The 26727-nt window shown below is 47.5% G+C and overlaps 1 protein-coding gene across 1 annotated transcript in view; it reads right to left on the minus strand.

Annotated features, from left to right (window-relative positions):
* Window positions 1-324: 324 nt before the first annotated feature.
* LOC134965650 (nicotinamide N-methyltransferase-like) overlaps window positions 325-26727 on the minus strand; it is a 73753-nt gene continuing 47350 nt past the window's right edge. Inside the window, exon 3 of the mRNA XM_063941983.1 lies at window positions 325-983. Within this exon, the coding sequence (XP_063798053.1) occupies window positions 563-983 (421 nt within the window). The 3' untranslated portion in view covers window positions 325-562. The remainder of the gene's footprint in view (window positions 984-26727) is intronic.

The following is a 26727-nucleotide window of genomic DNA, read 5'->3' on the forward strand; positions in this document are numbered from 1 at the left end:
TAAAGCTAGATATGATTATGCATAAAAAATACACCACATAATAGGTAAATTCATAAGTTTACTTTTTTAAATGAAGGATAACATTTTCAAACAATAATAATGTAAAATGTATATATTTTTAAATTTAACAAATCATTGACATTGTCCAGCAGGGCCAGGATGTGGGCCTGGATGTCCATCAATTCCAGCCGGATAGCATGCTTTCAATATCCAATTTCAGTGTCTGTAATAAGTGGGGGGGGGGGGGAAGGCACAGGCGCCATGTTCCCGGAGACCTGTGCATCCAGAGTAAACTATGGCACAAAGCCAGAGTCTACCGCACCACCAGAGAGGAGGGGGCCCACACAAAACCTGAACATGGGCACATATACTCTCTGAAACCACACCTGGGAACACCTAAAACATTTTTAATACACTTCTACGTGTGTGTCAAAGCTACTTCATCTCTATACAAACACAATTAGGATATATACACAGTGTGATATAGACACATGCGCAGTATAAATAATACACGCAAGTGCAACTGATGCTCAACAGCATGTGACTCAGGACCAGGCCCTTATTACTCTCTATGAGCGGTGATAAATATAACAGCCTCATAGTCAGAAAGGTCACTCACTGCTGTTCTTTTGTGGACTGCACAGTGGTCAATAACAAACCCTTCATCAGTGAGAACTTTTCTTGCAAATTTCTCATCATATCTGAACATATGTACCTTGTCCTGCCCAATCATCATATAAGTTGTATTTAAAAGCCCAAACAATAAAAGGGTTCCTTCAGGTTTTAGTAGCTTCACAAATTTTCTGAAATTACTTAAATAATCATCTTGGTCTTTGCTGATGTAATCCAACATCAATGCACTGATGACACAGTCTGCTGGTGGGAACACCTCCGGGTCTGTGAGATTCTCATTGCCAATGTCACATTTCATGATCTTTGTTATTGCCGTCTTCAATGTCATGTGTTTGTCCTGACATTGTTCACTGAAATATACAAACACAATAAGGTTCATTGGGATCTAAGACTAGCCATGCCACCACATGAGAAATAAGATATAGTTTTACAGTACATGGAGATTCATGGGTGGGAAGGTATAATTTAGGGAGGCATTTTTTTTTTTTTTTTTTTTGAAGGGTTCCTCAAAATTGGTAGAGATTGGGCATTATTCTATACTTTCAATCAAACACCCCTTTAATCTTTCAGGTGCATATTATATGAAAGTGGTGGAGAACAGGTTGCCATTGGATACCTCTATATGGAACACTCAACGCCCTTCAGCTTTATTCCTTTATTGCTCAGACTAATTCTCTGCTTAAAATCCAGCTAAAATCAATTATAAAGCAGAGAATAAGACTGAACAAGATCAGAACATCAGATTTCTTTATTGCTTATCCTCATACAATATAAGTAGTGTATGTGGATCTTAGAGCATTTGTGGCACTTTTGGGTTAGTGGAAGCATATAGTGGCATGTACAATTATGATCAGCATTTGGGCTGGTGTGAGGGTTCTAGGCACCCTAGGCAAATATTTACATTACTGCCCTAATTCCCCAATACACTCCTTCAGTTCATTTACAGAAAACCACACTTGGTCTATGACAATAGGGGCAGATTCATTTTTAATATGTTCAATCATTTATCAACTCACCCTCACAGCACCCATTTACACATTTGTCCACACTGTCAGCACCCCCTATCCTCCCGCTACCCAGCACCTACTAATCCATTCACCCTGAGAACTCATTATCTACCCTTCTCACAGCACTTATTAACCTCAATCATACACCAAGAACCCAGTAAAGGTTCCATTACTTGCCTGGCTCTTGCTGCTCATTCAGCTCTTCATTGTTGTACAGCCTGTGGGGCAGAGTTTGCATAATTGGCTGTGCCAGAGGGAAGGGAAGGAAAGGGAAAGAGGCAGCCTCAGCAGGCTGCCCCTTCATGTACCAGTGCCCTTATGCAGCTGCCTAAACCTTCCTAATGGAAATGTAGCCTCTATGTGGGGTAATTTGTGTTCAGTGGTGATCTGATGGCACGTGGATGGATTTCAGGGTCAGGGCAGTGTCTGAGTTACATATGGAAGTTAAAGAAGACGTAGGATCCAATCAGGAACCCGATAGTGGAGATCCCAGTAGCCAAAGTACCGGTGCCGGCATCCTGAATGGAATCCTAATCCCGGCTCTCTGACTGCCGACATCCTGACTGCCGACATTTCAAACCCATCCCTAATATATTTGCATTGTGAAATGTAAGTGGCTGATGTGGGAGTGCGGAAGTCATCGGGGAAATGTTTCCTGAGATTAAATGCAGTAGCTGTTCCAGAGCCGCACATGCACATGAGTCTCTTCCTTACACCCTGTCTGGGGATTTTGTATTTTTAATTTTAGTTCCTAAATGGAATTCTCTGCTCATTTATCTAGATTTCTGTGACGTCTACTTATTTTATAATGCTAATTATCGTTATCCTCATGGTATTATCTTTAATTATGCAGTTTGCTACTTTGAAATAATGCAATTATATCTTTATCTGTATACACAATGTAGCCTGTTGCTGAACTTGTTATTTCACATTTACTGTGGTTTATTATTACCATCTGCAATAACTTATTCAGTATATTTTCTTATGTTTGTGCCATTTATCAAACAGTACTAGTTACACCAAGAAAATGTGAATATGGGAGGTCATTCCGAGTTGTTCGCTCGCAAGGCGATTTTAGCAGAGTTGCTCACGCTAAGCCGCCGCCTACTGGGAGTGAATCTTAGCATCTTAAAATTGCGAACGAAGTAATCGCAATATTGCGATTACACACCTCGTAGCAGTTTCTGAGTAGCTTCAGACTTACTCGGCATCTGCGATCATTTCAGTGCTTGTCGTCCCTGGTTTGACGTCACAAACACGCCCAGCGTTCGCCCAGACACTCCTCCGTTTCTCCGGCCACTCCTGCGTTTTTTCCGGAAACTGTAGCGTTTTTTCCCACACGCCCATAAAACGGCCTGTTTCCGCCCAGTAACACCCATTTCCTGTCAATCACATTACGATCGCCAGAACGATGAAAAAGCCGTGAGTAAAATTACTAAGTGCATAGCAAATTTACTTGGCGCAGTCGAAGTGCGGACATTGCGCATGCGCATTAAGCGGAAAATCGCTGCGATGCGAAGATTTTTACTGAGCGAACAACTCGGAATGAGGGCCATGTTGTGAGGGAATACATACACGTTATGGACGGCCTGTATACCGGCTGTCAAGATAGTGACACCGGCATCCTGGCCGCCATTATACTGCCAGCGGAGAGAGCGCTAGATGGCCCCCTGCGGGATTACTGCTCTCGCCATGCTGCGTGCACGGACTCGCTACGCTCGCCACAGGTTTTATTATTTAGGGAAAAAGCCTGTTACACTGGTATTCTGGCGGCGGCATTTCACCACCTATTGGGATTCTGGCGTCGGCATTGTCTTAGCTGGGATGTTGTCAGGCGGTCTCGTGATTGCCTCCCGTTGTGATGTGACCATAACAGCATCAGGAGGCATTTCCCACATATTGGCGGATTGCCTACTCAGAAATGAATAGAACCTATTTATTTCATTCTGTGTTATAGATCTGATTCAGGAAGAATATAATTTTTGGATACTGTCATAGTGAATAGAGAAATGATGAGAATATAATTAAATACATTATACAATAACAAGTTTGATTTACCTTACCTGCTAAAATTACATAACTACAGTATCAGTATTTTAAAGAAATATAGAAACATAAAATGTGACAGAAGATAAGAAGCACTTATCCAATCTCATCTGCCCATGTACAAACACACACACAAACACACACACACAAACACACGCACGCACGCACGCACACTAGAGATGAGCGCCGGAAATTTTTCGGGTTTTGTGTTTTGGTTTTGGGTTCGGTTCCGCGGCCGTGTTTTGGGTTCGACCGCGTTTTGGCAAAACCTCACCGAATTTTTTTTGTCGGATTCGGGTGTGTTTTGGATTCGGGTGTTTTTTTCAAAAAACCCTAAAAAACAGCTTAAATCATAGAATTTGGGGGTCATTTTGATCCCAAAGTATTATTAACCTCAAAAACCATAATTTACACTCATTTTCAGTCTATTCTGAATACCTCACACCTCACAATATTATTTTTAGTCCTAAAATTTGCACCGAGGTCGCTGTGTGAGTAAGATAAGCGACCCTAGTGGCCGACACAAACACCGGGCCCATCTAGGAGTGGCACTGCAGTGTCACGCAGGATGTCCCTTCCAAAAAACCCTCCCCAAACAGCACATGACGCAAAGAAAAAAAGAGGCGCAATGAGGTAGCTGTGTGAGTAAGATAAGCGACCCTAGTGGCCGACACAAACACCGGGCCCATCTAGGAGTGGCACTGCAGTGTCACGCAGGATGTCCCTTCCAAAAAACCCTCCCCAAACAGCACATGACGCAAAGAAAAAAAGAGGCGCAATGAGGTAGCTGACTGTGTGAGTAAGATAAGCGACCCTAGTGGCCGACACAAACACCGGGCCCATCTAGGAGTGGCACTGCAGTGTCACGCAGGATGTCCCTTCCAAAAAACCCTCCCCAAACAGCACATGACGCAAAGAAAAAAAGAGGCGCAATGAGGTAGCTGACTGTGTGAGTAAGATAAGCGACCCTAGTGGCCGACACAAACACCGGGCCCATCTAGGAGTGGCACTGCAGTGTCACGCAGGATGGCCCTTCCAAAAAAACCTCCCCAAACAGCACATGACGCAAAGAAAAAAAGAGGCGCAATGAGGTAGCTGACTGTGTGAGTAAGATAAGCGACCCTAGTGGCCGACACAAACACCGGGCCCATCTAGGAGTGGCACTGCAGTGTCACGCAGGATGGCCCTTCCAAAAAACCCTCCCCAAACAGCACATGACGCAAAGAAAAAAAGAGGCGCAATGAGGTAGCTGACTGTGTGAGTAAGATAAGCGACCCTAGTGGCCGACACAAACACCGGGCCCATCTAGGAGTGGCACTGCAGTGTCACGCAGGATGGCCCTTCCAAAAAACCCTCCCCAAACAGCACATGACGCAAAGAAAAATAAAAGAAAAAAGAGGTGCAAGATGGAATTGTCCTTGGGCCCTCCCACCCACCCTTATGTTGTATAAACAGGACATGCACACTTTAACCAACCCATCATTTCAGTGACAGGGTCTGCCACACGACTGTGACTGATATGACGGGTTGGTTTGGACCCCCCCCCAAAAAGAAGCAATTAATCTCTCCTTGCACAAACTGGCTCTACAGAGGCAAGATGTCCACCTCATCATCATCCTCCGATATATCACCGTGTACATCCCCCTCCTCACAGATTATCAATTCGTCCCCACTGGAATCCACCATCTCAGCTCCCTGTGTACTTTGTGGAGGCAATTGCTGATGGTCAATGTCTCCGCGGAGGAATTGATTATAATTCATTTTAATGAACATCATCTTCTCCACATTTTCTGGATGTAACCTCGTACGCCGATTGCTGACAAGGTGAGCGGCGGCACTAAACACTCTTTCGGAGTACACACTTGTGGGAGGGCAACTTAGGTAGAATAAAGCCAGTTTGTGCAAGGGCCTCCAAATTGCCTCTTTTTCCTGCCAGTATAAGTACAGACTGTGTGACGTGCCTACTTGGATGCGGTCACTCATATAATCCTCCACCATTCTTTCAATGTTGAGAGAATCATATGCAGTGACAGTAGACGACATGTCCGTAATCGTTGTCAGGTCCTTCAGTCCGGACCAGATGTCAGCATCAGCAGTCGCTCCAGACTGCCCTGCATCACCGCCAGCGGGTGGGCTCGGAATTCTGAGCCTTTTCCTCGCACCCCCAGTTGCGGGAGAATGTGAAGGAGGAGATGTTGACAGGTCGCGTTCCGCTTGACTTGACAATTTTCTCACCAGCAGGTCTTTCAACCCCAGCAGACTTGTGTCTGCCGGAAAGAGAGATCCAAGGTAGGTTTTAAATCTAGGATCGAGCACGGTGGCCAAAATGTAGTGCTCTGATTTCAACAGATTGACCACCCGTGAATCCTTGTTAAGCGAATTAAGGGCTCCATCCACAAGTCCCACATGCCTAGCGGAATCGCTCCGTGTTAGCTCCTCCTTCAATGTCTCCAGCTTATTCTGCAAAAGCCTGATGAGGGGAATGACCTGACTCAGGCTCGCAGTGTCTGAACTGACTTCACGTGTGGCAAGTTCAAAGGGCATCAGAACCTTGCACAACGTTGAAATCATTCTCCACTGCACTTGAGACAGGTGCATTCCACCTCCTATATCGTGCTCAATTGTATAGGCTTGAATGGCCTTTTGCTGCTCCTCCATCCTCTGAAGCATATAGAGGGTTGAATTCCACCTCGTTACCACTTCTTGCTTCAGATGATGGCAGGGCAGGTTCAGTAGTTTTTGGTGGTGCTCCAGTCTTCTGTACGTGGTGCCTGTACGCCGAAAGTGTCCCGTAATTCTTCTGGCCACCGACAGCATCTCTTGCACGCCCCTGTCGTTTTTTAAAAAATTCTGCACCACCAAATTCAAGGTATGTGCAAAACATGGGACGTGCCTGGAATTTGCCCATATTTAATGCACACACAATATTGCTGGCGTTGTCCGATGCCACAAATCCACAGGAGAGTCCAATTGGGGTAAGCCATTCTGCGATGATCTTCCTCAGTTGCCGTAAGAGATTTTTAGCTGTGTGCGTATTCTGGAAAGCGGTGATACAAAGCGTAGCCTGCCTAGGAAAGAGTTGGCGTTTGCGAGATGCTGCTACTGGTGCCGCCGCTGCTGTTCTTGCGGCGGGAGTCCATACATCTACCCAGTGGGCTGTCACAGTCATATAGTCCTGACCCTGCCCTGCTCCACTTGTCCACATGTCCGTGGTTAAGTGGACATTGGGTACAACTGCATTTTTTAGGACACTGGTGAGTCTTTTTCTGACGTCCGTGTACATTCTCGGTATCGCCTGCCTACAGAAGTGGAACCTAGATGGTATTTGGTAACGGGGGCACACTGCCTCAATAAATTGTCTAGTTCCCTGTGAACTAACGGCGGATACCGGACACACGTCTAACACCAACATAGTTGTCAAGGCCTCAGTTATCCGCTTTGCAGCAGGATGACTGCTGTGATATTTCATCTTCCTCGCAAAGGACTGTTGGACAGTCAATTGCTTACTGGAAGTAGTACAAGTGGGCTTACGACTTCCCCTCTGGGATGACCATCGACTCCCAGCAGCAACAACAGCAGCGCCAGCAGCAGTAGGCGTTACACGCAAGGATGCATCGGAGGAATCCCAGGCAGGAGAGGACTCGTCAGAATTGCCAGTGACATGGCCTGCAGGACTATTGGCATTCCTGGGGAAGGAGGAAATTGACACTGAGGGAGTTGGTGGGGTGGTTTGCGTGAGCTTGGTTACAAGAGGAAGGGATTTACTGGTCAGTGGACTGCTTCCGCTGTCGCCCAAAGTTTTTGAACTTGTCACTGACTTATTATGAATGCGCTGCAGGTGACGTATAAGGGAGGATGTTCCGAGGTGGTTAACGTCCTTACCCCTACTTATTACAGCTTGACAAAGGGAACACACGGCTTGACAAATGTTGTCCGCATTTCTGGTGAAATACTTCCACACCGAAGAGCTGATTTTTTTGGTATTTTCACCAGGCATGTCAACGGCCATATTCCTCCCACGGACAACAGGTGTCTCCCCGGGTGCCTGACTTAAACAAACCACCTCACCATCAGAAGCCTCCTGGTCAATTTCCTCCCCAGCGCCAGCAACACCCATATCCTCCTCATCCTGGTGTACTTCAACACTGACATCTTCAATCTGACTATCAGGAACTGGACTGCGGGTGCTCCTTCCAGCACTTGCAGGGGGCGTGCAAATGGTGGAAGGCGCATGCTCTTCACGTCCAGTGTTGGGAAGGTCAGGCATCGCAACCGACACAATTGGACTCTCCTTGTGGATTTGGGATTTCGAAGAACGCACAGTTCTTTGCAGTGCTTTTGCCAGCTTGAGTCTTTTCAGTTTTCTAGCGAGAGGCTGAGTGCTTCCATCCTCATGTGAAGCTGAACCACTAGCCATGAACATAGGCCAGGGCCTCAGCCGTTCCTTGCCACTCCGTGTGGTAAATGGCATATTGGCAAGTTTACGCTTCTCCTCCGACAATTTTATTTTAGGTTTTGGAGTCCTTTTTTTACTGATATTTGGTGTTTTGGATTTGACATGCTCTGTACTATGACATTGGGCATCGGCCTTGGCAGACGACGTTGCTGGCATTTCATCGTCTCGGCCATGACTAGTGGCAGCAGCTTCAGCACGAGGTGGAAGTGGATCTTGATCTTTCCCTAATTTAGGAACCTCAACATTTTTGTTCTCCATATTTTAATAGGCACAACTAAAAGGCACCTCAGGTAAACAATGGAGATGGATGGATACTAGTATACAATTATGGATGGACTGCCGAGTGCCGACACAGAGGTAGCTACAGCCGTGGACTATTGTACTGTACTGTGTCTGCTGCTAATATAGACTGGATGATAATGAGATGTAGTATGTATGTATAAAGAAGAAAGAAAAAAAAAACACGGGTAGGTGGTATACAATTATGGATACACTGCCGAGTGCCGACACAGAGGTAGCTACAGCCGTGGACTACTGTACTGTGTCTGCTGCTAATATAGACTGGTTGATAAAGAGATGTAGTATGTATGTATAAAGAAGAAAGAAAAAAAACCACGGGTAGGTGGTATACAATTATGGATGGACTGCCGAGTGCCGACACAGAGGTAGCTACAGCCGTGGACTACCGTACTGTGTCTGCTGCTAATATAGACTGGTTGATAATGAGATGTAGTATGTATAAAGAAGAAAGAAAAAAAAAAACCACGGGTAGGTGGTATACAATTATGGACGGACTGCCGAGTGCCGACACAGAGGTAGCTACAGCCGTGGACTACCGTACTGTACTGTGTCTGCTGCTAATATAGACTGGATGATAATGAGATGTAGTATGTATAAAGAAGAAAGAAAAAAAAACCACGGGTAGGTGGTATACAATTATGGATGGACTGCCGAGTGCCGACACAGCGGTAGCTACAGCCGTGGACTACCGTACTGTGTCTGCTGCTAATATAGACTGGTTGATAATGAGATGTAGTATGTATAAAGAAGAAAGAAAAAAAAACCACGGGTAGGTGGTATACAATTATGGACGGACTGCCGAGTGCCGACACAGAGGTAGCTACAGCTGTGGACTACCGTACTGTGTCTGCTGCTAATATAGACTGGTTGATAATGAGATGTAGTATGTATAAAGAAGAAAGAAAAAAAAAAACCACGGGTAGGTGGTATACAATTATGGATGGACTGCCGAGTGCCGACACAGAGGTAGCTACAGCCGTGGACTACTGTACTGTGTCTGCTGCTAATATAGACTGGTTGATAAAGAGATGTAGTATGTATGTATAAAGAAGAAAGAAAAAAAAACCACGGGTAGGTGGTATACAATTATGGACGGACTGCCGAGTGCCGACACAGAGGTAGCTACAGCCGTGGACTACCGTACTGTACTGTGTCTGCTGCTAATATAGACTGGTTGATAAAGAGATGTAGTATGTATGTATAAAGAAGAAAGAAAAAAAAACCACGGGTAGGTGGTATACAATTATGGATGGACTGCCGAGTGCCGACACAGAGGTAGCTACAGCCGTGGACTACTGTACTGTGTCTGCTGCTAATATAGACTGGTTGATAAAGAGATGTAGTATGTATGTATAAAGAAGAAAGAAAAAAAAACCACGGGTAGGTGGTATACAATTATGGACGGACTGCCGAGTGCCGACACAGAGGTAGCTACAGCCGTGGACTACCGTACTGTACTGTGTCTGCTGCTAATATAGACTGGTTGATAAAGAGATGTAGTATGTATGTATAAAGAAGAAAGAAAAAAAAACCACGGGTAGGTGGTATACAATTATGGATGGACTGCCGAGTGCCGACACAGAGGTAGCTACAGCCGTGAACTACCGTACTGTGTCTGCTGCGACTGGATGATAAATAATGCTATAAAAAATATATATATATCACTACTGCAGCCGGACAGGTATATATTATATAATGACGGACCTGCTGGACACTGTCTGTCAGCAGAATGAGTTTTTTATAGAATAAAAAAAAAACACCACACAAGTCACACGACGAGTGTTTAACTTTTTCAGGCAATCACAATATAGTATACTACTAACTATACTTGTGGTCAGTGTGGTCAGGTCACTGGTCAGTCACACTGGCAGTGGCACTCCTGCAGCAAAAGTGTGCACTGTTTAATTTTAATAATATGTACTCCTGGCTCCTGCTATAACCTATAACTGGCACTGCTCCCCAGTCTCCCCCACAATTATAAGCTGTGTGAGCACAGTCAGATATATACATAGATGATGCAGCACACTGGGCTGAGCAGTGCACACAGATATGGTATGTGACTGAGTCACTGTGTATCGTTTTTTTCAGGCAGAGAACGGATTATATTAAATAAAACTGCACTGTCTGGTGGTCACTGTGGTCAGTCACTACTAATCTCTGCACTCTCTACAGTACTCCTAAGCTCCAGTAAATCAAGTGTCTCTGTCTCAAATCAATCTCACTCTCTCTCTTCTAATCTAAATGGAGAGGACGCCAGCCACGTCCTCTCCCTATCAATCTCAATGCACGTGTGAAAATGGCGGCGACGCGCGGCTCCTTATATAGAATCCGAGTCTCGCGAGAATCCGACAGCGTCATGATGACGTTCGGGTGCGCTCGGGTTAACCGAGCAAGGCGGGAAGATCCGAGTCGCTCGGACCCGTGAAAAAAAACATGAAGTTCGGGCGGGTTCGGATTCCGAGGAACCGAACCCGCTCATCTCTAACGCACACTAGAATTCATTTTGGGTGGGAGCCAATTAACTAACCAATATTTTTTTTGGGGTGTGTGAGGAAATCGGAGCACCGGGAGGAAACACACTCAAGTATGGGGAGGACATACAAACTCCACAAAGGACCATGGTGGCACTCAAACCCACAACCCACTGCCCAAATTAATTGAGTAACAATATCTCATTTGACAGCTGAGGTACATTATGAACCACAAGATTAGTAGTGTCTTCCTATCAGACAATTTGCCTTTTATGTCTCTACAGGGGGACGGATAAAAATGTGCCATATGGTATATTCATTTCCATAGTGCTTAACAATCTGTTTTCTAAGGATACTGAGAATGTTGTCCTGTTTGTATCTTGTGGGTTGTCATGCTGAGCTGCATCAAGAATTATATGGTATGTGACTGTGGGATGAAATGTCCATTTTAGTTAGTGCAGGTCTGGGTATCTGGGAGGGTAAAGCAGGAGAAAAAGGGGGCCTGGCAGTTACCACTTTGCCCACTCAATGCCGAGGAGACTGAGAAGACCCTGGAGAGAGAGGTATCACAGGTATTGTGAGTTCTCAACTCTGCAGCACTCATTAGAGGGATAAGAGCTGCAAATGCAAGAAGGGAGGGAGAGCCTCATATTAAAAAGCTTTACTGTAAAAGGGGATAAGTCCCTATATTTAAAAGAACTATAGAGAAATGTAGATTTCAAATATCTAAACTACCAACACAATATGAAAGTAATTTTTTCAAAATTTGATGTATTTCTAATTAGAGATGTGCACCGGAAATTTTTCGGGTTTTGTGTTTTGGTTTTGGATTTGGTTCCGGGGCCGTGTTTTGGATTCGGACGCGTTTTGGCCAAACCTTTCTGAATTTTTTTTGTCGGATTCGGGTGTGTTTTGGATTCGGGGTTTCTGCCGGAAAGAGAGATACAATGTAGGCTTTAAACCTAGGATCGAGCACGGTGGCCAAAATGTAGTGCTCTGATTTCAACAGATTGACCACCCGTGAATCCTGGTTAAGGAAATTGACACTGAGGGAGTTGTTGCTGTGGTTTGCAGGAGCTTGGGTACCGGAGGAAGGGATTTAGTTGTCAGTGGACTGCTTCCGCTGTCACTCAAAGTTTTTGAACTTGTCAATGACTTCTGATGAATGCACTCCAGGTGATGTATAAGGGAGGATGTTCCTAGGTGGTTAACGTCCTTACCCCTGCTTATTACAGCTTGACAAAGGCAACACGGCTTGACACCTGTTGTCCGCATTTCTGTTAAAATAATTCCACACCAAAGAGGTGATTTTTTTTGTAATTTGACCAGGCATGTCAATGGCCATATTCATCCCACGGACAACAGGTGTCTCCCTGGGTGCCTGACTTAAACAAATCACCTCACCATCAGAATCCTCATTTTCTGCTGCAGGTACACTGGGCTCCACAAGGATAGACATGGGGTGTAGTGTAGGATCTTTATCTGAAGCACCAACAGGCTCAAAAGCTTTGACCTTCTTCCCAAGATGCATAGCGCCGCCTCCTATATCACCCCGCCTCCATGCACAGGAGCTCAGTTTGTAGTTGGTGCTTGCAGTGCAAGCACGTAACAGGAAGAGCTGCTCACAGCAGCTCTAGAAAAAGCTTTTTCTGAGGAAAAAAGAAAACTACAAGGGCTGCAGCAGAGGCACAGATTGTGCTGGATGTCAGTAGACATTGCCTGCTGCAGCTCCATCTCTCCCCCAGCGGCGCTGTACACTCCTGTGCCCTGGTTGCCGGGTACGTACAGCAGGAGGCTCCGGTTTTCTTCCAAGTCAGTAACACACGGCTGAGGCTCTCCGGGATCGCGTGGCCGCGCTTTGGGATGTGGTAAGTGGGTCCCGCTTGCGGGACCCGGTCTTTATCGCGATCCGGTGCAGTCAGTGGGAGGCGGGCCGCGCGCGCTGGCGGTGGACACTGTGGCAGTACAGGCGATCACACTAGATAACCAGGGCATGGGACAGGTCAGGTTTTCTCTATAAACCGTTTTATTAGAGCCTGCAGTACCTGGTGGTTTTGCCAGCAGGGGGATAGAGCTTGGACTTGAAGCCCCTCCCCCAGCCCCAGGGCGCCATTTTCTGCAAATATTCCCGCCCTGGAGCTGCATATCTGTCTCTCCCTCACTCCCTGGCAGTGTCTGCGGCACCATTATCCCTCAGCTCACTGTTCCTGGGAATGCTTGGGCAAATCCTCCTATGTAAAGCCGCCTGGTTGTCAGTGCTGTGACTTTACAAGACACTTAAGTATTCTACCTGCCTTTTTTAGTCAGTGTTAGTTAAGAAAGAGTGCACTTAGTCAGGGTTTCCTAGTACAATTACCCTGTGATATACATCCAGTTCTTACTGTGTACTGTTATCGCTATTGTTATATAGCTGTGTAAGCTAGTCCAGTGCAGTATTATTGTTTGTAATAACCTCTGCATTGTGCAAGCTGTGACTATCTGTGTGTGCATTTGATAGCTGAGTGGTGTCCATTTTGTGTCTTTCACTCAACCTGCTATCCCTATATTCTATAACCTGAGGGGGCTTGGTGCGTCAGGTTTTATCTAATATAGGATTTTCACAAAGATATACTGTATTACATATTTTTCTCTGTGATTTAGTCGCCATATCTCTCCTTTATCTCTGCTGGTGCTGACTACACTGCGCAGGGGTTTGGGCTAGAGGTATTGTGCTGCTGACAAATTGTACTGTGTTACCTGATACTGCGAGTTATATCATGTCTGCTTCTGAGGGTAACGGTTCTGGGGATGAACACACTGCCGGTGTTGCTGAAGCCGCAGATACCTATGAGGAGAATATAGCAGCTTTGGGCTCTGGTTCTGGTGGCTCCTTGCCCCCCAGTGGGATGGTGGCAACGGGGCAAATAATGACCCGCCGTGGGCCACTTTTTCCACGCTTCTGCATATGCTAGTTCATAAACTAACACCCCCTAAGGGGCCCCCAATGCCGGTGCAACCATTTGTGGTCCCTGCAGCTAACCCGCCATGGGCGGACGATTTATCTGCTCAAATAAAGAAGTTGAACCAGTCCCTGACTACTAAAAAGTCTGACCGCCGCTCACCTACGTCCAAGGGGTCCTCTAAGTGAGCGCTTGTCTCCTCACAATCCACTGCTGTCACTGACACCTCGTCGGATGAAGACGACACTTACACTGACCCCACAGGTTCTGACTCAGATACGGCTGATGGGGAGGGTGGTTCACATGTGGATGTTCCTGATCTTTTGGAGGCCATTCAGTTAATTTTACAGATTATGGATGATCCCGAGCCATCCGTTCCTCCTAAGAAACCAGATAGGTTCAAGCGTCAGAAGGTGATTAAACAAGTTTTACCTCACTCTGACCACCTAATTGATATACGTCAGGAACCCTGGGAAAACCCGGGTACGAAGTTTGTGCCTCAAAAGAAGATGCTGGCTCGCTATACCCTTGCGCCGGAGCTGTCTAAGAATTGGGAAACGCCTCCTCCAGTGGACTCACATGTGGCTAGGATGGTGGTTTCCTCAGCTCTACCAGTCACCACCGTCACGTCTCTAAAAGAGCCTACGGATAAACGTGTGGAGGGTTGTCTGAAAGTGATTTACACCCTCACGGGTGCTGCACAAAGGCCCACTATTGCAGCTACTTGGGCTGCAGAGGCCATTGAAGCATGGGCCTTGGAGTTAGATGCTGAAATCTCCTCTGACCATGCTAGACAATGCTTGTCTTATATTGTCACAGCTTCTCGTTATATTAAAGAGGCGGCTTCTGATGCCGGTGTCCTGGCAGCCAAGGCCTCTTCTACATCAGTCCTGGCTCGCCAGATATTGTGGCTGAGATCCTGGTCTGTGGATCTGGACTCTAGAAAAATCCTGGAGGTACTCCCTTTTAAAGGAGATATTCTGTTTGGGGAGGATTTAAATAAGAATGTGGCTGACTTGGCTACTGCCAAAACTGCCTGTCTGCCAAGTACTGCTCCTTCTGTGTCGAAGGCTAAAGGTACTTCCTTTCGCCCCTTTCATCCTCCAGGTAAAACAAAAGGTCAAGCGTACAACAAGCAGGCCCGCACTTCCAAACCTGGTAAGCCTAAGCCCAAAAGAGCCTGGGCGGCCCATCAGCCAGCTTCCGAGACAGATAAGCATGCCGCATGATGAGGCGGGCCTTCCTATGGGGGATCCCAGGGTCGGGGGCTGGCTTCTATGGTATACCCAGGAATGGTTGAAGACCACTTCAGATGCCTGGGGTACGGGAAGTCGTCACTCGAGGTTACGCCATAGCCTTCAAAAACCGCCCCCCTCATAGATTTTGCCCGACATATGTCCCATTGGACAAGACAAAGGCAAACACTCTACATTCGGTGGTACAGACCCTCCTGGATACAGGAGTCATAGTACAGGTGCCTCTTGCGCAGAGGGGCCGGGGGTACTATTCTCCACTGTTTCTAGTCCCGAAACCGAATGGGTCCTCCTGGCCCATTCTCAACCTCAAGGCATTGAACAGGTTTGTGAAGGTTTCCAAGTCCGGATAGAAACCCTTCGCTCTTTAGTTCTGGCCTTGGAACCTGGGGACTTCATGGTCTTCCTGGATATACAGGATGCTTACCTTTATATTCCTATAGCAGTGTCTCATCAGCAATACCTGAGATTTGCGATTGGCAACTGCCATTACCAGTTTCGGGCGTTACCTTTTGGTTTAACAACGGCTCCGCGAGTCTTTACAAAAGTCATGGCGGTGATGACGGTGGTACTCCGCAGTCAAGGGGTCAGGATACTGCCGTATTTGGACGACTTGTTAATCCTGGCAAATTCCCCAGAACTTATCCTGTGTCATCTAGATGTGACGGTCCGGTTTCTGCAAGCCCACGGGTGGCTCATCAACTGGAAGAAGTCATCCCTGATCCCTGCTCAGAGCATGGTGCATCTGGGAGCACTATTGGACACTCACAACCAGCGGTTGTTCCTGTCTCAGGAGAAAGTCCTGAAACTTCAGGACAGGATTCATTGCTTCCTATCTCGTCCGCAAGTGTCGATACATTCGGCGATGCAGGTGCTGCTCCTCATGGTGTCAGCATTCGACATGATGGAGTACGCTCAATTTCACTCTCGCCCTCTCCAGAGGCTGATTCTAGCCAAATGGGATGGCCTGCCTCACCGGATCAGGTCTCAAATGATCTCATTGACTCCGGAAGTCCATCTGTCGCTACTCTGGTGGCTCCGGGACCAACAACTGTGCAGGGGCCGTCCGTTCTGGATATCCGACTGGGTCCTTTTGACGACAGATGCCAGTCTAAGAGGTTGGGATGCGGTGTTGGAGCAACACTCCCTTCAGGGGTGGTGGTCCAAGGAGGAGTCCCTCCTCTCGATCAATACTCTGGATTGCGTGCGGTCTTCAATGCCTTGAACCTAGCCCATCATTTAATTCAGAACCGTCCTGTTCAAGTACAGTTGGACAACGCCACCACAGTGGCTTACATAAATCATCAAGGCGGCACTCGAAGCCGCCTAGCAATGAAGGAAGTCTCACGGATTCTACAGTGGGCAGAACGCCATCTACCGGCCATATCGGCAATATTCATTCCGGGAGTCCTGAAATTGGGAAGCGGACTTTCTCAGTCGTCAGGACGGGCATGCCGGCGAGTGTGCCCTCTATCCAGAAGTGTTTCAGCTCCTAGTGGAAAGGTGGGGCCTTCCAAACGTAGATCTGATGGCATCTCGACACAATCACAAGGTTCCGGTCTTTGGAGCAAGGACAAGGGATCCTCAGGCAGCATTCGTGGATGCGCTGGCTGTACCGTGGAGGTTTCAGCTGCCGTACGTGTTCCCTCCAGTGTCACTCTTACCCAGGGTAATTCGGAAGTTCAAGCAAGAAAGAGGAATCTGCTTCTCATAGCTCCAGCATGGCCCAGACGGCACTGGTTCTCAGACCTGCAAGGCCTATCGTCAGAGCGTCCAATTCTACTTCCACAACGCTCAGACCTCCTCGTTCAGGGCCCCTGTGTCTACCAGGACCTAGCCTGGCTGTCTTTGACGGCGTGGCTCTTGAAGCTTCCGTCTTAAGGGCTTAAGGGTTTTCTGAGGCGGTCATTAAAACTATGTTGCGGGCCTGGAAACCAGCTTCGGCTCGGATATACTATAGGGTCTGGCATTCTTACTTTGGTGCGCATCTAACGATTATGATGCTTCCAAGGTTAGTATAGCCAAGTTGTTGGCTTTTCTTCAGAAGGGCCTGGACTTAGGCCTGCGTCTGGCCTCCCTCAAGGTTCAAATATCTGCCTTGTCGGTGTGGTTTCAGAGAAATATTGCGACCTTACCTGATGTGCGTACCTTTACTCAGGGCATGTTGTGTATCCAACCTCCCTATGTCCCGCCTGTGGCTCCTTGGGACTTGTCGGTGGTTTTGGAGGTGTTACAAGAGTCTCTGTTTGAACCTCTTGGTTCAGCTGACCTTAAGTGGCTTTCCCTTAAGGTGGTGTTTCTGCTGGCTATTGCTTCAGCTAGAAGCGTGTCGGATTTGGGTGCCTTGTCCTGTAGTTCCCCATATCTGATATTTCACCGTGAGCGGGCGGTTCTTAGGACTCGTCCCGACTATCTACCTAAGGTGGTTTCTTCGTTCCACCTTAATCAGGAGATTGTAGTCCCGGCACTTGTTTCTCCTGATCTGTCTCCCAAAGAGCGGTCTTTGGATGTGGTACGGGCTCTCCGTATCTATGTGAAGAGAACTGCTCCTATTAGTAAATCTGATTCTCTTTTTGTTGTGTTAGGGTTTCACAATCGGGGCTGGCCTGATCACAAGCAAACTCTGGCCAGATGGATTAGAATGGTGATTGCACATGCTTATGTGAAGGCTGGTCTCTCTACTCCTGATCACATTAAGGCACATTCTACTCGGTCTGTTGGACCTTCTTGGGCGGCCCAACGTGGTGCGACCCTTGAACAATTGTGCAAGGCGGCTACGTGGTCCTCAGTGAACATGTTCATTAGGTTCTATGCCTTCGATACCGCCGCTTCCCAGGATGCTTCCTTTGGATGCCGGGTTCTTGTGCCCGCTTCAGTGCGTCCCCTCCTGTAAGGAACTGCTTTAGGACATCCACAATGTCTATCCTTTTGGAGCCCTGTGTACCCCGCAGCAGAAAACGAGTTTTATGGTAAGAACTTAACTTTGTTAAAACTCTTTCTGTGAGGTACACTGGGCTCCAAAAGGCGCCCACCCTGACGCACTTAGCTTCTTTGGGTTGGTATGGCATTAGCCACTGACACTTCTCCTGTCGGGAGAGTGTGGTGTTTGTGGCAACTGGCAGTTGTCGTCTCTTTTACTTGCTACTGCATTGGGCTGGTTAACAAAACTGAGCTCCTGTGCACGGAGGCGGGGTGATGTAGGAGGCGGCGCTATGCATCTTGGGAAGAAGGTCAAATCTTTTGAGCCTGTTGGTGCTTAGATCAAGATCCTACTCTACACCCCAATGTCTATTCTTGTGGAGCCCAGTGTACCTCGCAGAAAGAGTTTTAACAAATGTAAGTTCTTACCATAAAACTCGTTGTCAATTTCCTCCTCAGCGCCAGCAACACCCATATCTTCATCCTGGTGTACTCCAACAGTGACATCTTCAATTTGACTATCAGGAACTGGACTGTGGGTGCTCCTTCCAGCACTTGCAGGGGGCGTGCAAATGGTGGAAGGTGCCACCTCTTCCTGTCCAGTGTTGGAAAGGTCAGGCATAGCAACCGACACAATTGGACTCTCCTTGGGGATTTGTGATTTAGAAGAACGCACAGTTCTTTGCTGTGCTTTTGCCAACTTAAGTCTTTTCATTTTTCTAGTGGGAGGATGAGTGCTTCCATCCTCATGTGAAGCTGAACCACTAGCCATGAACATAGGCCAGGGCCTCAGCCGTTCCTTGCCACTCCATGTCGTAAATGGCATATTGGCAACTTTACTCTTCTCAGACGCTTTTAATTTAGATTTTTGGGTCATTTTACTGAACTTTTGTTTTTTGGATTTTACATGCTCTCTACTATGACATTGGCATTGGCCTTGGCAGACAACGTTGCTGGCATTTCATTGTCTCGGCCATGACTAGTGGCAACAGCTTCAGCACGAGGTGGAAGTGGATCTTGATCTTTCCCTATTTTACCCTCCACATTTTTGTTCTCCATTTTTTAATGTGTGTAAAAATATGTCAGTAATATATCAATAGCAATGGCCTACTGTACTGTACTATGGCCCTCATTCCGAGTTGATCGGTCGCAAGGCGAATTTAGCAGAGTTACACACGCTAAGCCGCCGCCTACTGGGAGTGAATCTTAGCTTCTTAAAATTGCGACCGATGTATTCGCAATATTGCGATTACTAACTACTTAGCAGTTTCAGAGTAGCTCCAGACTTACTCTGCCTGTGCGATCAGTTCAGTGCTTGTCGTTCCTGGTTGACGTCACAAACACACCCAGCGTTCGCCCAGGCACTCCCACCGTTTCTCCAGCCACTCCTGCGTTTTTTCCGGAAACGGTAGCGTTTTCAGCCACACGCCCCTGAAACGCCGTGTTTCCGCCCAGTAACACCCATTTCCTGTCAATCACATTACGATCGCCGGAGCGAAGAAAAAGCCGTGAGTAAAAATACTTTCTTCATAGTAAAGTTACTTGGCGCAGTCGCAGTGCGAACTTTGCGCATGCGTACTAAGCGGATTTTCACTGCGATGCGATGAAAAAGAACGAGCGAACAACTAGGAATGAGGGCCTATATGTATACTGCTGGTCACCAAAATGCTGCACTGTCCTACTATAGACTGCTCACAATAATGCAGCACAGAGACAGTAAACTTGACACAGAGCTGCAAGATTCAGCAATGGCCTACTGTACTGTACTATATTTATACTGCTGGTCACCAAAATGCTGCACCGTCCTACTATATACTGCTCACAATAATGCAGCACAGAGATAGTATACTTGACACAGAGCTGCAAGATACAGCAATGGCCTACTGTACTATACTATATGTATACTGCTGGTCACCAAATTGCTGCACTCTCCTACTATATACTGCTCACTATAATGCAGCACAGAGATAGTATACTTGACACAGAGCTGCAAGATACAGCAATGGCCTACTGTACTGTACTATATGTATACTGCTGGTCACCAAAATGCTGTGCTGTCCTACTATATACTGCTCCCAATAATGCAGCACAGAGAAAGTATACTTGACACAGAGCTGCAAGATACAGCAATGGCCTACTGTACTGTACTATATGTATACTGCTGGTCACCAAAATGCTGTGCTGTCCTACTATATACTGCTCCCAATAATGCAGCACAGAGATAGTATACTTGACACAGAGCTGCAAGATACAGCAATGGATTACTGTACTACTAGAATTATATACTGGTGGTTCCCACAATGCAGCACACTGAGCACAGATATTTGCAGCACACTGAGCACAGATACAGAGCTTTTCAGGGAGAGAACGCAGCCACGTCCTCTCCTTTCAATCTCCAATGCACGAGTGAAAATGGTGGCGACGCACGGCTCTTTATATAGAATACGAATCTCGCGAGAATCCGACAGCGGGATGATGACGTTCGGCCGCGTTCGGGTTAACCGAGCAAGGAGAACTGAACCCGCTCATCTCTATTTCTAATAAAATACCTATTTACTATTTTATAAATATGGTACATCATTTTATTTACATGAACATTGCTGGGCATTCACTGGAGGAGTGGCTGTGGATGCAGGGAGGAACTGGGGAGGCCAGATGTAATTCTTCCTCATATAACTCGAGGTTCTAGGATGAGTAACAGAAGAACAGAACTTAGGGCTAAGCAGAGGCGGAACTACCGCCAGTGAAACCAGTGCTTTGCACTGGGGCCCGCCTCTGTCCAGGGGCCCAAAGCATGTAATGAGTCAAACTGACTCATTACATGCCGCTGTGCGCTGCGGGCAACCGCTGCCCACAGCGCACAGCTGCCCGGAGAGAGGAGAGGAGCAGTGGTACTGTCAGGATTCTGATTTTGTCTGTCTCCGGCGGGGGCGCTAGTGGGTCAGTGTTGATGTAACGTAATACACGAGGAGACCGAAGAATAGTCCTGTGCATAGGCGCTGATATTTATTATGTCACAAGGATGACAAAGCAATTGAATAACAGGTGCAGTGGAATGCAATTGCAGTGGAATGCAAAACCAGAAATAACAGGAAATAAATATTCAAAAGTCACTGGTAACTATGATTGAAACAAACAGAACTCCGGTAATTGTAAACAGCACACAGTCTCAGTATAACTCAGGATGAAATAACTTTGGAAATACAGAACTCTGATAACTGTACAGTCTCTATGAAGCACAAGTCCAGATAGCCTAACGGGCTTAAGCAGGAGACAGTCTCTAAGCAAATAGATGTTAACTGCTGAGATGCACAGATGGTAACTGATAATGAGTGCACAGGTAGATAATGATAAAACACCTGAGGAGGGTCTCTTACTGCTGGTGGATTGTGGCTGGCTGTGGCTGGAGTTTGTAGTTCCACAGGAACACTGGAACAGGGAGATGACTTGGAGATGCCAGAAATAGAAGACTGCTGGAAACAAAGGATTGAAGACTGGAACTGGAAACTGGAACGGAACTGGAACTGCTGGGACCTGTAGTTCCACAGGTCCAATACACAGGGGTATCTCTGCAGACAGATGACTGCAAACAGGAGACGCCTGTTCACAGAATGTGACGTGTTGTCCAAGGCGATGAGACTGAGCCAGGAACTGGAGTTTATACCCCTTGGTCTGTGATGATTGGATGTTGCATCTGTGAGAACACACCCCGCTGGATTGGGTGTTCAGATCAGCTGTGAGTTAGCTGAAGCACTGGGTACTCCAGGCTGCAGTAGACTGAAAACTGGAACTGGAACTGAACTGAACTGCTGGAACCTGTAGTTCCACAGTAGTGATGCGATGGAGAATGCAGATTCCGGACAGTACCCCCCCTTTTATGGGTGGGCACCGAACACCCACACTGAAACTTGGAAGGCTGAATGTCAATTGAAGTCTCAGAAGACAATGTAGGACACTTGAGAGTAGAGGACTGGAATAAGCATTCATAAGCAGGAGTAGAATCAACTTGAAATACTCTAGGATGGAGAGAGGACGTCATCTCCAAAACTGACAGGAGTTTCTTACTTGACACACTGGAGAGAACCACACCGGGTTCGGAGGATCTGGAATCGGTAGGAACCGACGGCAACTTTGGACAGACGGATGGAACCGGATTGGGTCCAGAAAAGCTTGAACTGGCGGAGTCCTCGGACTGACGGATAGGACTGGATTTGATCTGAGGATGCTGGAATCGGCTGGAACTGAAGGAGGCTTAATGGAATCGGCTGGAACCGAAGGAGGCTTACTGGAATCGGCTGGAACCGAAGGAGTCCTCGGACTGACGGATAGGACCGGATTTGATCAGAGGATGCTGGAATCGGCTGGAACCGAAGGAGGCTTACTGAAATCGTCTGGAACCGAAGGAGGCTTACTGGAATCGGCTGGAACCGAAGGAGTCCTCGGACTGACGGATAGGACCGGATTTGATCCGAGGATGTTGGAATCGGCTGGAACCGAAGGAGGTTTACTGGAATCGGCTGGAACCGAAGGAGGCTTACTGGAATCGGCTGGAACTGAAGGAGGCTGATCCGGACAGACGGATGGGACCGGATTGGGTTCGGAAACAGTTGAATCAGCTGGAACTGATGGAGTCAGAATCCGGTTAGAACCGGAATGAGTGGTATCCGAGTGTTCAGTTAGACCATCCTGGATCTGGTCCATGCTGGATGCCAACAGGGTGGTGCTCTCTGAAGATGGCAAACAGGAGTTCATAACTGCATCTGTAGCACAAAAATTTCCATCTGGGAACTTGGCTCTGGATACTTCCCTTGGGGCTGAAATTTCGGTGACCCCTCCTGGGGTTGACGAATCAGACACCTCTCTCAGGGTTGTTTTCTACAGCACCCCTCCTGGGGTTGACAGATCAGAAACTCCTTTTTGAGAAGACTCATATGCCCTTACTAGAGCTTGAACATTGGATACCCCTCCTTGGGCTGTAGACACAGACGCCCCTCCTTGGGCTGTAGACACCAAACTTTGGAGTGACCCAGACCCCACACTCTGACCACCATCCGAGGCCATGGGCCTTGGACAAACTGTCAGGATTCTGTAACTTGTCTGTCCCCAGCGGGGGCGCTAGTGGGTCAGTGTTGGTGTGACGTAATACACGAGGAGACCGAAGAATAGTCCTGTGCATAGGCGCTGATATTTATTATGTCACAGGGATCACAAAGCAATTGAATAACAGGTGCAGTGGAATGCAATTGCAGTGGAATGCAAAACCAGAAATAACAGGAAATAAATATTCAAAAGTCACTGGTAACTATGATTGAAACAAACAGAACTCCGGTAATTGTAAACAGCACACAGTCTCAGTATAACTCAGGATGAAATAACTTTGAAAAAACAGAACTCTGATAACTGTACAGTCTCTATGAAGCACAAGTCCAGATAGCCTAACGGGCTTAAGCAGGAGACAGTCTCTAAGCAAATAGATGTTAACTGCTGAGATGCACAGATGGTAACTGATAATGAGTGCACAGGTAGATAATGATAAAACACCTGAGGAGAGTCTCTTACTGCTGGTGGATTGTGGCTGGCTGTGGCTGGAGTTTGTAGTTCCACAGGAACACTGGAACAGGGAGATGACTTAGAGATGCCAGAAATAGAAGACTGCTGGAAACAAAGGATTGAAGACTGGAACCTGGAACTGGAAACTGGAACGGAACTGGAACTGCTGGGACCTGTAGTTCCACAGGTCCAATACACAGGGGTATCTCTGCAGACAGATGACTGCAAACAGGAGACGCCTATTCACAGAATGTGACGTGTTGTCCAAGGCGATGAGACTGAGCCAGGAACTGGAGTTTATACCAATTGGTCTGTGATGATTGGATGTTGCATCTGTGAGAACACACCCCGCTGGATTGGGTGTTCAGATCAGCTGTGAGTTAGCTGAAGCACTCTGTACTCCAGGCTGCAGTAGACTGAAAACTGGAACTGGAACTGAACTTAACTGCTGGAACCTGTAGTTCCACAGTAGTGATGCGATGGAGAATGCAGATTCCTGACAGGTACGGGGGAAGGAGGAGGAGGGAGGTGAAGGAGGGAGCCGCAGCAGTGCTTTACTACTGGTGGAGGCGCAGCTGCTGCTGCCCCTCTGCTTCACTATAGGCTGTCTTCCGAGAACAGCCTATAGTGAAGCAGAGGGGCAGCAGCAGCAGCACCTCCACCAATAACACAGCGCGCTGTGGCTCCATCCTCCACCTCCCTCCTCCTCCTTCTCTCCAGCCTGGGAATTGTCTGACGCTGCACCAAGGAGCCTGAGCCAGCGGAGAGGGTAAGTATAATTCTTCTTTCTTTCTGTCTCTTTCTTTCTTTCTTTGTTGGGACTGCCTGCCGCTATGTGTAAAAATGGGGGACTGCCTGCCGCTATGTGTAAAAAGGGGGAATCTGCCTGCCGCAATGTGTAAAAATGGGGTACTGCCTGCCGCTATGTGTAAAAAGGGGGAATCTGCCTGCCGCTATGTGTAAAAATGGGGAATCTGCCTGCCGCAATGTGTAAAAATGGGGGACTGCCTGCCGCAATGTGTAAAAACGGGGGACTGCCTGCCGCAATGTGTAAAAATGGGGAATCTGCCTGCCGCAATGTGTGAAAACGGGGGACTGCCTGCCGCAATGTGTAAAAAGGGGGAATCTGCGTGCCGCAATGTGTAAAAATGGGGAATCTGTCTGCCGCAATGTGTAAAAACGGGGGACTGCCTGCCGCAATGTGTAAAAAGGGGGAATCTGCCTGCCGCAATGTGTAAAAAGGGGGGACTGCCTGCCGCTATGTGTAAAAATGGGGAATCTGCCTGCCGCTATGTGTAAAAAGGGGGAATCTGCCTGCCGTAATGTGTAAAAAGGGGGACGCTGTCTGCCGTAATGTGTAACAAGGGCACGCTGTCTGCCATTATGTGTAAAAAGGGGACGCTGTCTGCCGTTATGTGTAAAAAGTGCATGCTGTCTGCCGTAATGTGTAAAAAGGGGGACGCTGTCTGCCGTAATGTGTAAAAAGGGGGACGCTGTCTGCCGTAATGTGTAAAAAGGGGACGCTGTCTGCCGTAATGTGTAAAAAGAGGATTCTGTCCGCCGTAAGGTGTAAAAGGGTCTCTACCTGGTGTAGTGGTGCTACTGTGCGGCGTAATTTGAAGAATGGAGACTACTGTGCACCGTTTTATGAATTGGTATTATTTTGTAGCCACACCCCTTCCCCACGAAGCCACGCCACTATGTATTTTTGCGCGCGCCTATGGCGCGCACTGCCCCTGTTTTGCATGCAGAGGTGGTGCTCCGATGCCGTTTCTTGCACACAGTGCTAAAATGTCTAGTTACGGCACTGTTGCTAGGTATCCATTTCTCTGGCCCTGAGCAGGTCCCACTCACCAGATCCTCTCCAGGGGTGAGGGGGTGGACTTGGATGGGATGTGGGGGGGGGGGGGCAAAGCATTTTGTTGCACCTGGGCCCACCGCTCGCTAGTTCCGCCACTGGGGCTAAGCTATATTACTCTGGAAGGAGCTGTAATAATGTTCATTGAGAGACGTGGCTGAAGAACTCAAAAGACCACTGCTGAAGACTAAATGCTGATGTGGCATTACTGAAGAACACTGAATATTACTGTTGGAAAATGAATGCTGCAATGGTGTGACTGAAGAACACTGGATTCAACTGTTGAAGAATGCATGCTGTGGAGGCATGATTAAAGAACACTGAATATACCTATTGAAGAACAAATGCTGCGGAGGCGTGACTGAAGAGCATTTAATATAACTGTTGAAGAATGAATGCTTGCAGAGGCGTGACTGAAGAACACTTAATGTTACTGTTGAAGAATTAATGCTGTGGAGGTGTGACTGAATAACACTGAATGTAACTATTGAAAAACTAATGCTGCAGAGGCATGACTGAAGAAAACTGAATGTTACTGTTGAAGAATGAATGCTGTGGAGGTACCGCCCATTGGGCGGACAATTGCGGACTGCAGAACAGAGAATCACCGGAAGTGAAAGGAAGTGGAAGGTGACAGGCTTGCTCAGGGGAGTTGGAGACCTTTTGGATCATGGGAAACCACAGGGGACACCTGAGCTGGAGCTTCTGCTCTAGGCAGTAACATAAAGCATTGGCAGCATGCAAGAGTGGGCTGACCCCTTTTGTAATAGGAAGCAGTCTCCCGTTGGACTGAGCATTCCACAGTGCTCAGTGATTGGACACAGAGAATCTTGGTCTCCAACTTGGTGGCTCCCAGTGCTGCTGACACACAGGAGCATGCTCCCTCTCACCCAGCAGGTCCCCCATCTCCCACACTCTGGCAGCCGCACCGTCACCGCTACCAGCACCATCATGCCTCTCCGCAGCCGCTCAGCACCACCAGCAGCCGGATGGGCAATCCCCAGGCCAGGAGGTAAGCCCCCGGCACCTGACAGCAAGGATCCGTTCTGCTGAAATTCAGTACAAGTACAGTATATCACGTGCTTCCAGAGTGTTCATTCTGCTATCACCTAATTTGCTACCTGCTGTCTGACCACCATCTGCACTGATTGCTAGTTTCCTGGTGAGCTTCATTCTCAGCCTGCTGTAATCATCTCCAGCATGATTCTGTCTGCTGATACCAAGTACTGCAACTACAGATATGTTCTGTTCTCAAACATCTTGCCTGAATACACTAAGTTGCGGGATATCCCTAG

This window comes from Pseudophryne corroboree, chromosome 10 (genome assembly GCF_028390025.1).
Source record: "Pseudophryne corroboree isolate aPseCor3 chromosome 10, aPseCor3.hap2, whole genome shotgun sequence".
In the NCBI taxonomy this organism is placed as follows: domain Eukaryota; kingdom Metazoa; phylum Chordata; class Amphibia; order Anura; family Myobatrachidae; genus Pseudophryne; species Pseudophryne corroboree.